This window comes from Pseudonaja textilis, chromosome 2, assembly GCF_049901715.1.
Source record: "Pseudonaja textilis isolate UNSWEBS1 chromosome 2, rPseTex1.2, whole genome shotgun sequence".
In the NCBI taxonomy this organism is placed as follows: Eukaryota; Metazoa; Chordata; class Lepidosauria; order Squamata; family Elapidae; genus Pseudonaja; species Pseudonaja textilis.
The window spans coordinates 215,298,179-215,310,320 of NC_141991.1; the positions used below are offsets into that span (position 1 = coordinate 215,298,179).

General features: G+C 37.1%; 1 protein-coding gene across 3 annotated transcripts in view; it reads left to right on the top strand.

Annotated features, from left to right (window-relative positions):
- The first annotated feature begins 1,895 nt into the window (after positions 1-1,895).
- CHD1 (chromodomain helicase DNA binding protein 1) overlaps positions 1,896-12,142 on the top strand; it is a 62,929-nt gene continuing 52,682 nt past the window's right edge. For 2 of the 3 annotated variants that reach the window (XM_026719405.2, XM_026719423.2), the window contains exons 1-2: positions 1,896-2,288; positions 4,411-4,608. In XM_026719405.2, coding sequence (XP_026575190.1) covers positions 4,556-4,608 — 53 coding nt within the window. In that variant the 5' untranslated portion in view covers positions 1,896-2,288; positions 4,411-4,555. Of the gene's footprint in view, positions 2,289-4,410; positions 4,609-9,867; positions 9,906-12,142 lie in introns of those variants that run through there. The other variant, XM_087927017.1, reaches the window with a different exon arrangement.

Sequence of the window (12,142 nt, forward strand, 5' to 3'; positions counted from 1 at the left end):
CTAATCTTAATGTTACCTAAAGTTAGTCTAATGAAGCTACCCATTATGACTACCTATTCCTTTGGCTGCTGCTTCATTTTCATCATGCCATTATGATTAATCATAATAAATCACAAATTTGTTCAAATACTCTTCTAAGTAAAATCAAACAATTAATGTTATAATCTAGCTTAGCATAGCATACTGTATAAATGCCAGCAATAAATAATCCTTTAGACATACCTCCATTTCTGCTGACAGTTTCATAGCTGCTTTAACTCAGAGCCTTTAAAGAATCAATTCTTGAAAGGAACGTTATAATACACATCATTTTTGCTACAAAAGTGCTTTTATGCAGCTTTTTGGTAAGCAGTACTTATTTTTCCTTCAACAATAAATGGAGAGTTATTTTCTACATAGTCTTCTATCAGGCTAAGTTGTCACTTTTACTGCTTTATTTTTTAATTAGACAAAACATATAATTTGGATCTGGGACAATGTAATTATTTTCCTGAAAGAATGTAACTCCTTGTGGGTCTAGCAAACAAATTCTAATTTACAATCGTGATAAACTTCTTAATGCTTAATGTACAAATAAAAACAGAATATCAGGTTTCTTTTTAAGTGTTCTTTGATATCTAAATCCTTTTGAGTTCTAATGGGGGAAAGAAATATAGGAAAGTTAAGAATTATTTATGGCAGAATTCTTATAGGGTTCAGAACTCTTCAAAAATTGCATTGTTCCAATATAACTGGAAATAAGTGAAACTGCATTTTAAGCTATTAATAAATCCATGCTTTTTTGAGATTGGATATGAGTGAATATAGAATTACTGTACAGTCAAAAATGGTAGGAAAAAATGGAATGGGACAGACAGGGAGTATTTCATTTTTTTCTTCTTTCTATTTTGATTAAACAAGAAATTGTTAACATACTTAAGTGATCTTGTTTTTCAGAAGACTAAGTTTTAAATTTAAATTTAAATTAAATATTTAAGAGGATTAAGAAGATTAAGGAAATCAGGAAATTGCTTCAAACTTAATTTGTGAATCATAAATTCCTATTAGGTGCATTAATATGGGTGTAATTCCCCTCCCCAATCCTGGGATTAGAATGTACATTTTCAACCAAGAGCAATTCCCAATATTTCCTAAGTATAAAGCAAAGTTTCCATGAAATATCCACCACTCTATAATTTTACCTGGCACCTTATATAACCTATTACTTAGCTTTTTGACAACCAGGTTTTTGAAAGGAAGAATTTTCAAGCAGTGACAATTACTATATACAGATTTCCAGTTAGAAGAGTGAAAAATTAAGAGTTTTTATTCATTGGTCAGGATAAAACAAATTTCAAATTATGTCAGTGTCCCCCCCCCCCCCATCCAATAAGTACGTATCTGATGTATATGTTACAAACGCACACCGGGGCAAAATATTTTAATTAATCTTAATTGTATAGGAAGGCAAAGTAGTCAGTCTGTTGCTCCCGCGGAGATGTCTCCGTTTACCAAATACTCAATGCATCAAGCAATCCCATCAGATTCAACGGAATAATACTTGGACTAAAAGATCTGGGAACCCGGAAGAAGGGAGAAAAATTTTACCAACACGAGATTCAGACCTGATAGAAATTCGAATCCAGTTAGGAGCGGCCCGAATTGGGGAAATAACCATCCCATCCGCAATCCCTCTCACGTGAGAGCTCGGTCTTTTTTTTTTTTTTTTTTTTGGTGGAGACCGAAAGGCAAAGCTCCCCAAATGCGCGCTCACTCCGCTCTCGGCCCCCACCCCCGCTTTCCCCGCGCGCCTCAGCTTCCAAGCCCGGCTCGCGCGAGCCTCTCCGCCAGCTTCCTTCCCGCGCTGACTCCTCCCTCCCCTTCCCGCTCTGTCCCACGGCTGACATCACGCCCGGGGTTTCCATCGGATGAGGGAGGGGGAGGAGGCTGCGTGAAACTGCTCCGGCGGCAGCGTGATGGCGGCGGCGGCGGTGGCGGCCGGGAGGACTTAAAGCAACGGCGACGCACGCCTGCTTACCTCAGGCATTTTTTTTTTAACCCATTCCTTCCTCTCCTCCCCCGCCTCTCTTTCGGAAGGAGTCGCGCTCCCTCCCCCTTCTTTTGGGGGCAAACGAAGCGAAAGGGCCGGGAAGAGGCAAGGAGAGGGTGAGGAGATCCAGGCCGGCCCGGGAGCGCCTCTTTCTCCGCCGCCTCAGCCCTTTTTTTAAGGGCCCGGCTGCAACGCTTTCCGCCGCTTTTTCGCCACGCTGGTCTTCCAGAGAGGCCCAGGCAGGCCTGGCGACGCTCAGGTAAGAGCGGCCCACTGAAGGAAGAAGCAGGAGATCGGGCAGCGTTGGGTAGACCGGTAGGCAGGGAAGATCGACTTTCTTGCCTGGGCGCCTCGAGGTTGGGAAAGAGAAGGGCGGGGAGAGGAAAAAGTATCAGGGAGGCGGCAGTAAGGCTCCGGCCTGAGTGAGCTGGGAGCCGATTTGCGGCCTTCGGCCTGGAATGGGCGAGAGAGAAGAGGGACGAGGCCCAGCCGTGCTTTCGGGAGAAGGCCGGCCATTAGGTGAGCATTCGGAGAGGCGCCTGCAGGGGGCCAGCGCTGGGCAGAAAATTTGTCACTTTTATTAGCCCCCCGCCAGATGTGGCACCGCGGCCCTCGCTTTGTCCCCCCCTCCCACAGCGGCTCAGACGAAGCGACCACGCTGCTGCCCTGGCCTTGGGTCCGGCTTGTTTCATCTTCCCCCGCCATCTCCCTTTGTTTACCAGGCTGCGGCTGCCGAGAGAGAGGCGGTTGTGAGAGAGTCAAAAGAGGCTTTGGCAAGCGGGCGAGGGAAGGGCGGACGGGCCGCGGACGGCTCTGAGTGGAGGGGGAAAAAATCCCGGTGACGCTCATAGTAAAATAATAATTAAAAGAAGGCGCCGTGTGCGGAGTCGTGAGAGACACCCACGACGCTACGGGGGAACCGGAGGGAGGGGAGAAAGCCCATTTGTTTTGGCACCCACTAAATCCACGAGGCCCGCTCCTCATTGGCTGACAGGCTGGCGGTGAGGGTTACTATGCGCTGCCTTCCTACTGCTCTAAACGGTGGCCCCGCCTTTGCCTGGGTTTCCTAAAAAGAGGAGAGCGCGGGAGAGAGAGAGAGAGAGAAAACCCCGCACGAAACTCAGCTGGACTTCGCTGCCAATAACGAGCTTTGGGCTCTGGTGTTAGTTTGCGTCGGTTCCAACGATGTGCCCAGATTCGCGCTGTAGTTGAGCAGGAACTTGGAACTTTGCTATCCTAAAGCTCTTTTCATCTCAAGTATGAGTGGGTTAAAAAGATGTGGTTTCCCTGCCCCCTTATTTTATATTCAAGTGTCAAATTATAAAATAAATGAGTACACATCCATACATATCATCTATCCATCCATCCATCTATGAGAGAGTTAATAATACAATTGTATGAATGTAATTTTTGTCATGTTCTGACATACCAGCATGTATGTCCTGGTAAATTTATTTAGGACTACTGGTAGTCCTTGACTTACAACCACATTTAAGCCCAAATTTTCTTTTGCTAAGTGAGACAGTTGTTAAGTGAATCACTGCAGTTATTTAGTTGGTAACACCATCGTTAAATGAAACTAGATTCCCCGTTGACTTTACTTGTCAGAAAGTTGCAAAAGGTGATCATATAACTCAGGGACTCTGCTCCTCATAAATATGAACCAGTTTCCAAGTGCCTGAATTTTAATCCCATGACCATGGGGGTTTGCTGCAATGGTCGTAAGTGTGAAAAATGCCTATAAGCCACTTTTTTCAGTGCCATTGTAACTTTGAACAGTCACTAAACAAATTGCTATAAGTCAAAGTCTGCCTGTATAGTATGTTATCTTTTGTAAAAACTGGCACAGGAAAAAAGAATACATTGTTCTTTTTCCTGTGTCATACTTATTTGAATCAAATGTAATTTTCAGATACTATAGAAGTGCTATAGAATTAGATTTTCAAAAGCTAGTCTATATTTCAACAGTATTAATGATGGTTTTGTGAGTTTTTGTAAAAAATACTGAGGTAATGATCTTTTGATATAAAAGCTTGTAATTGTAAGACACAGTGTATTTTGTATAACTCAACCTATGTTCATAATATTATGGGAACCCAGAAAATTGAGTTGAGCAAATCATGATTGTGTTGTATGAACATGACTCTATTATCAGGATGGGATTGGGTTATGTGAATTAATTAATTGATGGATTAAAATCCTATTTCTAAAAATTGTTTAAAACATTAAACTACTTTGATCTTTGACATAAGTAATGTCATAGGACTGTTGCAAAGTAGGAAGGAGTGCACGTTCAGTTTGTTAAAGAAATAGATAATGCTATTACAATATCTATAAAGTTGATTATGTGAACATTTCAAATAGTTCTTTATTTTTTAAAGGTAACTTATGCAAGAATCATGAACTGCTGAACACAGTGAAATATCTGAAGCACAAAGAAGAGAGCCTTGTAAAAAGACATTTTATATCCTGGTTTGCAGGCTGGGATAATTTTTATTTATATTTTTATCTTGGTGAATATTTACAATGAATGGGCACAGTGATGAAGAAAGCACAAGAAACACTAGCGGAGAATCAAGGTACGCAGTGGGATTCACTTTAATATAATCTTAATATTTTTGTATAACTAAATACTGTATGAAAATTTACATAGCTGTTTTTAGATTTCAAGCTTTATGTATAGCTTAATGCTGGTAAAACTATCTGAAATTACTAATAAGACTATCTTTACCTCCCCTGTATACATGCTCCAGATAGATTGTCCAAGTACAGTACATGCAAAATTATCTACACATATGGTTGTACAAGGCTAAATAATCAATATGGGAGACATTTTTGGTCCTGCTGTATAAAGTTGTATCTATGTCCTTTGTTTCTGACAATATGTTCTGTTTCAGTAACATTTCAGTAGTGTATATGTTATAATCCTGATTAGAAATGGGAACAAATTGTATTTTACTCAAATGTACAAGAAGCAAGCAATAGTTAAATGCTAAGAGAACTTTCAGGTATGACATGGGCATGGACACTACATAAAAAAGAAATCTGAACCATCCTACTTCTTATACTTGTTAAATACATAGTAAGAAGTTCACAAATATATTGAAAATGCTTTAGTGCATATGTTACAAAAATACAAAAAACAAATACACATTGAAGCTACAATTTGGTATATACTTACAGAGGAGTAAAATCTATTGAATTGAGAGAATTTACTGCTAAAAAGTTTTATAGAATGGCTAAGAGTCTATTTCAGGTATTTGTTTAACCTTTTCTAATGATTTTGATACTTTTCAAAAATATATGCAAGAGAAAATGTATTTGAGCAGTTATCCTGAGAACGAAGATTGTTTTCAGAGATATTTTTACTAATATAGTACTTCCATTAGTATAGTTATAAATATGAAATGTTATGTAATAAATTAGGAACAATTTATACATGTAGATTACCTAGTCTTGGGCAAAAATCAAATTTAAAGGATTATTTTATATCCAATGTACTGCATGAACCCAGTTGTTAGATTTATTACTCAATAAAGTGCATAAGATTCATTATTCTAAATGCCTCACATAATTTTACTGACCTTTGTACTAGCCTGTGATATGGATTACTTTGAGCAGGGCTCTTAAAAGCTAGATATAAATAGTTTAATATAATCCATCTTTGTATTGGTTGTCCAGTTATTTATATTGAATATAAAGTATAGTCGTACCTTGCTACTCATTAATTGGTTACAGGAAGAGGCGCAATGGGTACCAGTTTTTTCCCATAAGGAATAATGTAGTGAGTCACAAGGCAGCTGACACCAACCAGTTCTAGATTGTGTGTTGTGAGTAGCAAACAAACAATGAATAAGGGACAAAGTTTTCACATAAAAATGTATTGAGTACCAAGTTCGATGAGTTTCAAAGAAATTGAGTACCAATTAGAATATCATACAGTTGGAGATGTTATTGTTTGAATAAGTTATTTGTTTGTCATTTCAGTCATTCATAAATTTTGCGACTAGTAACTATGCATCTTGCACCCAAAAATTTACTAAATCACAATAAATAAGAATTTGACAGTAAAAAGACATGTTTTTTATTTGAAACACTTCCAAGAGCAATTGTGACTTGATTCTTAGCTGTTCAGACATACGTACCTATGTCATAATTGTGGTAGGGAGGGTGTGAATGTTGTCTAGGTTCCTTCCCTCTTCTTAGTCTTGCTCTTTTGGAGGCTTTAAGTGTCACATATCATGAGATGTGGCAGCAGATTGATCACCTATAACAATTAAGAACTTTCAGATGTATTATTGGAAATCACTTGTCAACGTGAACTCTTAGTGGAGAGCAAGAAGGGCAACAAATTTGCTTAAATATAGTTAAGATGATAGGTAATATAGATGGTGCTAAATTTTTGATGAAATCAGCTAAAGCAGTAGTCCCCAACACCACAGTCTGAGGCCCAGTGCCAGGCTGCATGCAGCCTATTGGGAACCATGGAAGTTTGAAGACACGTGCAAAGTTACATTTGTGCAAGAGGTGCATATGTGCACCAAATCCTCTCTCCCCCTCCACTGCTACAATTGGTAGTCTGCAAAGCCAGAAAGGATATAGTTTGCAACTATGCATATGACACGATAATTCATAAACAGGAGTATGTGCTATAAAATTCTGAATAGGTCCTATTTGTTGAAAATACAATAAATCCTTGATTTGGCAGATCATGATACAATGGACTTTGTATAGAATGGATAAATTTTTATGTTGATATACTTCCTTTGTATAATAATGTTGTTACACAAACAAGGTAAATTTTATATTATTAGTGTAATAGAATCAGAATAATGGAAATTACTACTGGGATCAATTTTCTAAATTTGCAAGCATTTGTAAATAATGGAAACTTCGTCCAAGTATATCTTCAGAAGAGGATTTTATTGTATCAGAATTTTAACTATCAAGAAATGACAAGAAATGTATAAAGTTTTAGTCAATACATCTTTATTGTTTGTAATAGTCTATATATCTGTTAATATATTTGTATATCTATTAAGTCTGGCTGTTTAATTGATTTGTCTCAGTTGCTTTGCTAGTTTAAACAGAAAAAGTCTTTTTGGAAGGTTGGCAGAATATTGAATGAAGGCATTGCTTATGGCATCTGTAATTTCCCATCTGCCTGTTCTTACCTACCAGAGTTTACTTTCAAAAACACCCCATTTCATGAGGAGGTTAGAAAAATATTAGCAGAGAAGGATATTTTCAGTTTCTTAGCATAATCATCCCAAATATTGGCCATAATGGTCATAATTATTGTATTCCAATATCAATAAATATAAGTACCTATTGTATGCTCCGAAGTATAAGACGCACCTGTCTTTTGGGGAGGAAAACAGGAAAAAAATTGCTTCTGCCTCCCAATAATTTGCCTCCTTGTAGCAAACAGCCTGGTCAGCTTCAGTACAGCCTGACTGAGCAGAAGCAGTTGATTGTTGGTTGTATTGGCCTCCTGACGATCAGCTGTATCAGGCTGCAGGGATCACCTATTGCTGCTTCCGCTCACCCCGTTTTCAGCCTTTTTTGTCCGTTCTGATCCCCACCGCCAGGAATAAACCAAAAATGAGGCGCGTGGAGGCCAAAAATGGGGGGCCCAGAAACTGAAAATGGGGTGCGTGGAGACAGCAATAGGTGATGGCAATCACTTAACAACCATGTAACTAACTTAACTGAGGTGGTTCACTTAACTGTGGCAAGAAAGGTTGTAAAATGGGGCAAAATTCACTTAACTGTCTTGTTTAGGAACAGAAACTTTGGGCTCAATTGTGGTCATAGGTCAAGGACTATCAGTAGGAAACAAAACGAAATGAGCTGTAGAGCAAAGTAGAACAAAAACTGAAAGGAAGACGGAGCAGGCACAAAGCCAAAGCTTGCTGTTGCGACACGATTCTGAAGAGCAATGTAACATTAAGCTTTTCAGTTCCTCATCTACATTTTTATGCATGCTTTTTCAGAAATATGTCTCTTTATCTCAGTCCCCATGTATGAAATAAGAACAGGAAATGATCTGGTAAAATCATTCCCAACTAAGTGAGAGTGGGGTTCAGTTATATAGATTTCAGGGTTGGCCATACTGGTTAGGAGATTTTGAGACATGATATCAAGCACTAATTGTCAGCCTTGATAACTTTAGAATTACTATTTTGGCTGGGGAATTCTGGAAGTTGAAATCCACACATATGAAAGTTGCTAATATAAAGAAATACTGCCTTAAAGGATACCCAGTTTGGGGAACATTAATTTAGGGTGGTTCTGAAGTTATAAATTGTACGTAATAATCTCTGAGCACTAGTATTTGATACAGATCTGTACAATAATGCTAATTGTAATGATGTTAGTGTTAATTCTAGCATACTCATTTATATATTCTTTTATCATACAAAAATAGCCATTGATTTGTGCATTTAATGAGTTTCAGCAGAATATTATTTCATTCCAATAAAGAGAAAGAAATACAGCCTTTAATTGATTTGTCAATAAAATCAGTTATTGTTTTAGTGATTATTGAGTAAATATTAAAAAAGACATACTATTTAAAAAATTATGCTTAATACTGAACATTTATCCTGAAATTACATAACTAATTAAGATTCAGTTTGATGTCAGATCTAGATCCAGTGGTTAAATTGCCAGCCTAGAAATCAGGAGACTGCAAGTTCTATGCCTCCTGTAGGAAAGCAATGTGTGTGTGTCTTTCTGTCTGTCTGTCTGTCTTACAATCACTATTTCTCTGCCCAAACCACCTCATAGGTAGTTGTTGGGAAAATATGTTTGTCACTATCATTTGACCATAAATAAATAGTTGCAATAAAAATCTAATAACTTAATTGTTTTAGAGACTATAATATACTGAATAGCTCTCACTGCCTATACATTGTTTATAATACAAATTATTAATGATCTTTCTAGTTTCAACATTTTTAAAAATCTATTGTTTTCACTTGAAGCTGATTAAACTGATTGGAGTTTGCTCACTGAAAAATCTTTATTAGCATGGTGTAGCTCTAGTTATTTTCAACCAGTATAATAATGTTAGATATCAAAGGTAAAATTTAGGCCCATGATAATTAAATCAGATCACCGGAGTATTATGTGGCACATAAAAATCCGTAGTTGGGGATTTTTTATTTAATGTGTTTATTACATTTGTAAATTCTGTAGCGAGGATTATTGGAAAATCAATAAGAAATAAATTTAAAACTAAGAACAGTAATATATTAATCTTAATTAGGGGTGTCAAGGCCTGCAGGCCAGATTTGGCCCCAGGTGCCTCTGCCAGTGAAAACGGAGCTCGTAGCCCTCCTGAACTCTGTTTTCTCTGGCAGAGGGTTGCAGGAAGCTGTCGTAGCCGAAAATGGATCTCAGGAGCCTGTTTTCTCAGGCAGAATGCTTGGGCCACCACAGGTGCCCCCAGCACGAGTAACTTCAAGCTGGCCACACACACCCTGGCCCCACCAAGGTCAAACACCACCCTGATGTGGCTCTCAGTGAAATTGAGTTCGACACACCTGATCTTAATGGATTATCATACCATATTTCCTTGAAACTAATATATTGTCTCCAATGAGCTATTTGATATCCATTTGAGTGAACTGATCTGTTTTTCTGTTCTAAAAATTTCAACTTGTTAATTTTCTTAATTTTGTTGGTCTCACTAAGTCCAGATCACTAATTTAGATCTCTTATGTATTTTCCCATACAGAACTTCTTTAATTCATTTAGTTGATTCATTAATTCATGCTTTTTATTAGATATTTCTTATATTCCAGATTGCAGTTTTCCAAACCTCATTAAAAGGTAGATCCTTGAAAATGAAACTCCAGTCTTGGCTTTGGTCAGTTAAGATTTTAAGTGTTTTGGGGAAGATAAAAAGTAGAAACTGTTAGAAATCTTTCTTGTATCCATAGCATTTCTGCTAAGGACAATATTGGTCCAATTTTAGCATTTTGATCAGTATGCCACAAATGTAACGAAAGGAATGGATTTGAAATGATTTCTCTGACTATTTAAAGGTGAAAAAAAATACTGAAGAATAAAAAGATATTGAGATATTCTGAATGCAAAATAGACTGTTTAGTATTGTGTGGATTAGAAAATGGACATAGAAGGAAAAATAGTAATAGAATATATTCTGAGAATGAACTCCCTGCAAAAATATGCATTTTAGTACTGCATTAAAAAGTACTAGAAAATTAATCTCCCAACCTATTTAATGTGAAATCAATATACAGAATGAGGAAGAAGAAAATGTTTAGAACAAAGTGAAATAATTAAGCTATAAAGGGACATACAAGTCCCTTTGGTGTTATGTTAAATAAAAATATGAAAAGGATGCTTAAGGAATGATGGAGTGAAATAAGTTGGGGGGAAATGATTGATGGAAAAACGGCAAAAGAAAATTTATGTGTGTATGTGTGTGTATGGGTAAATCCTCAACTTAGTGACACTTCAGAGTTACAACCTCCCTGGGAAAAGGGAGTGATGATTCAGGTTTGATAGTTGTTGATAGGTGTGCCCTAGTCCGGTGACTGCACTTTAGGTATCCATGTGACTGTGTTTTACAATGATTTTGTTAAAGGGTGGATGTTGCTTCTGGTTTTTGATGCCATGTTGAACAATCGGTTTACTTAATTACTGCTGCAGAAATTATAAAACAGGTCAGTCATTTGACCAACCTGATTTATGCCTATAATGGGCAGACCCCACTACAGTCACATATTGAGGATTACTTGTAGTCAAAGAGGGAATGGTTAAATGAAAAGATGTAGTGAAAATAGGATAAAATACTTTTGGGGAGGAAATCTGAGAAGAGGGTTAGAGAAATTTGCATTTGTGTGAATAGAATTAAATAGGGTAAAATGATTTAGAATTAAATTTCAGTGAGAAGTACTGGAAAGAGTATTTGAAAAATTTGTATAGGAATGATAGTGATGTGCTGTACTCAACAGTGTAATTGATTCAAATGCGATTGATGATGTCCAGGAAAAAGTAAAGTTATTAAAATAAATGAGAATATTGAAAGAAGGTTGAAGTAGTATAACTGAAGAAATATTAAAACATAACTTGTGACATACAGCATTTTGCAGCTAGTTCAAGTGTGAATGCTACATCTGTGCCTGATGATGGGAAGAATTCCATTCTTGTTCATTTTATACAACAAAAAAGAATGCACAATATAGCTTAAGAGTGTTAAAGGAAGGACATTAGCAAAATTCTGATCAAAAGAGCATCAGTTTTTGATCAGAACTCAGTTTCTGCCATTCGTATGTCTAGAGAAATCTATAATATTTACACCTGTGAAATCACCTCTCTAGCACCTTCCGCAGGTAGAAGTAAAAGGAAAGGATTTTTCTTACTTTAGGCATTTGTGTCATAAGTTTTGACTTTCCTGTATTTCTGGTTTGAATGAAAGTTTAAAATCTAATACACTACAAAGATATACTCTTTCATCTATTCTAAAATTTGAATTGGGCCATCACTAAATTCTCATCCATTCAAGAGGAAATAGAGATATTCTTTTTGTTTAAAAAAACACACTAGTTTTCTACACTTAGATTATTTTGAAAGCTATGCTATGTGGTCCATTTCAATCTTTGCAAATTATATATCTTAAACATTTTTGGGGGAGGTAATCTTTTTGGTAGCCATCAGCATTTTGGGGGGAGGTGAGCACATGTACAGTGCAGGTAAGTTTGCCTGCACAAATGGTTCTATGTGCCACCTGTGGCACATGTGCCATAGGTTCGCCATCACGGGTCTATATAATTATATGACTGTATTCATTACAAATATTAACTTTTGGTTCAACTGGAACATAAAATTCCAGTTACAGTGACTAGAATGACTTTTTCCAATGTTTATTCCAGTTCTTGGAACAAGAATGGCATAGGGATGTTGGTAGATCACTCAGAATATGTCTGGCATTTAATTGCACAAATTAGATTTTGGGTTTTCTTTCAATAAGTATATAGTTTCAAGTGGGCTATATTAGGATATGAAATTTAGGTGGCAATGTTTTCTGCATGGATTCAAGTGTACATAGTTCTTGTTTTTTCCTGAAAGAATTATGGT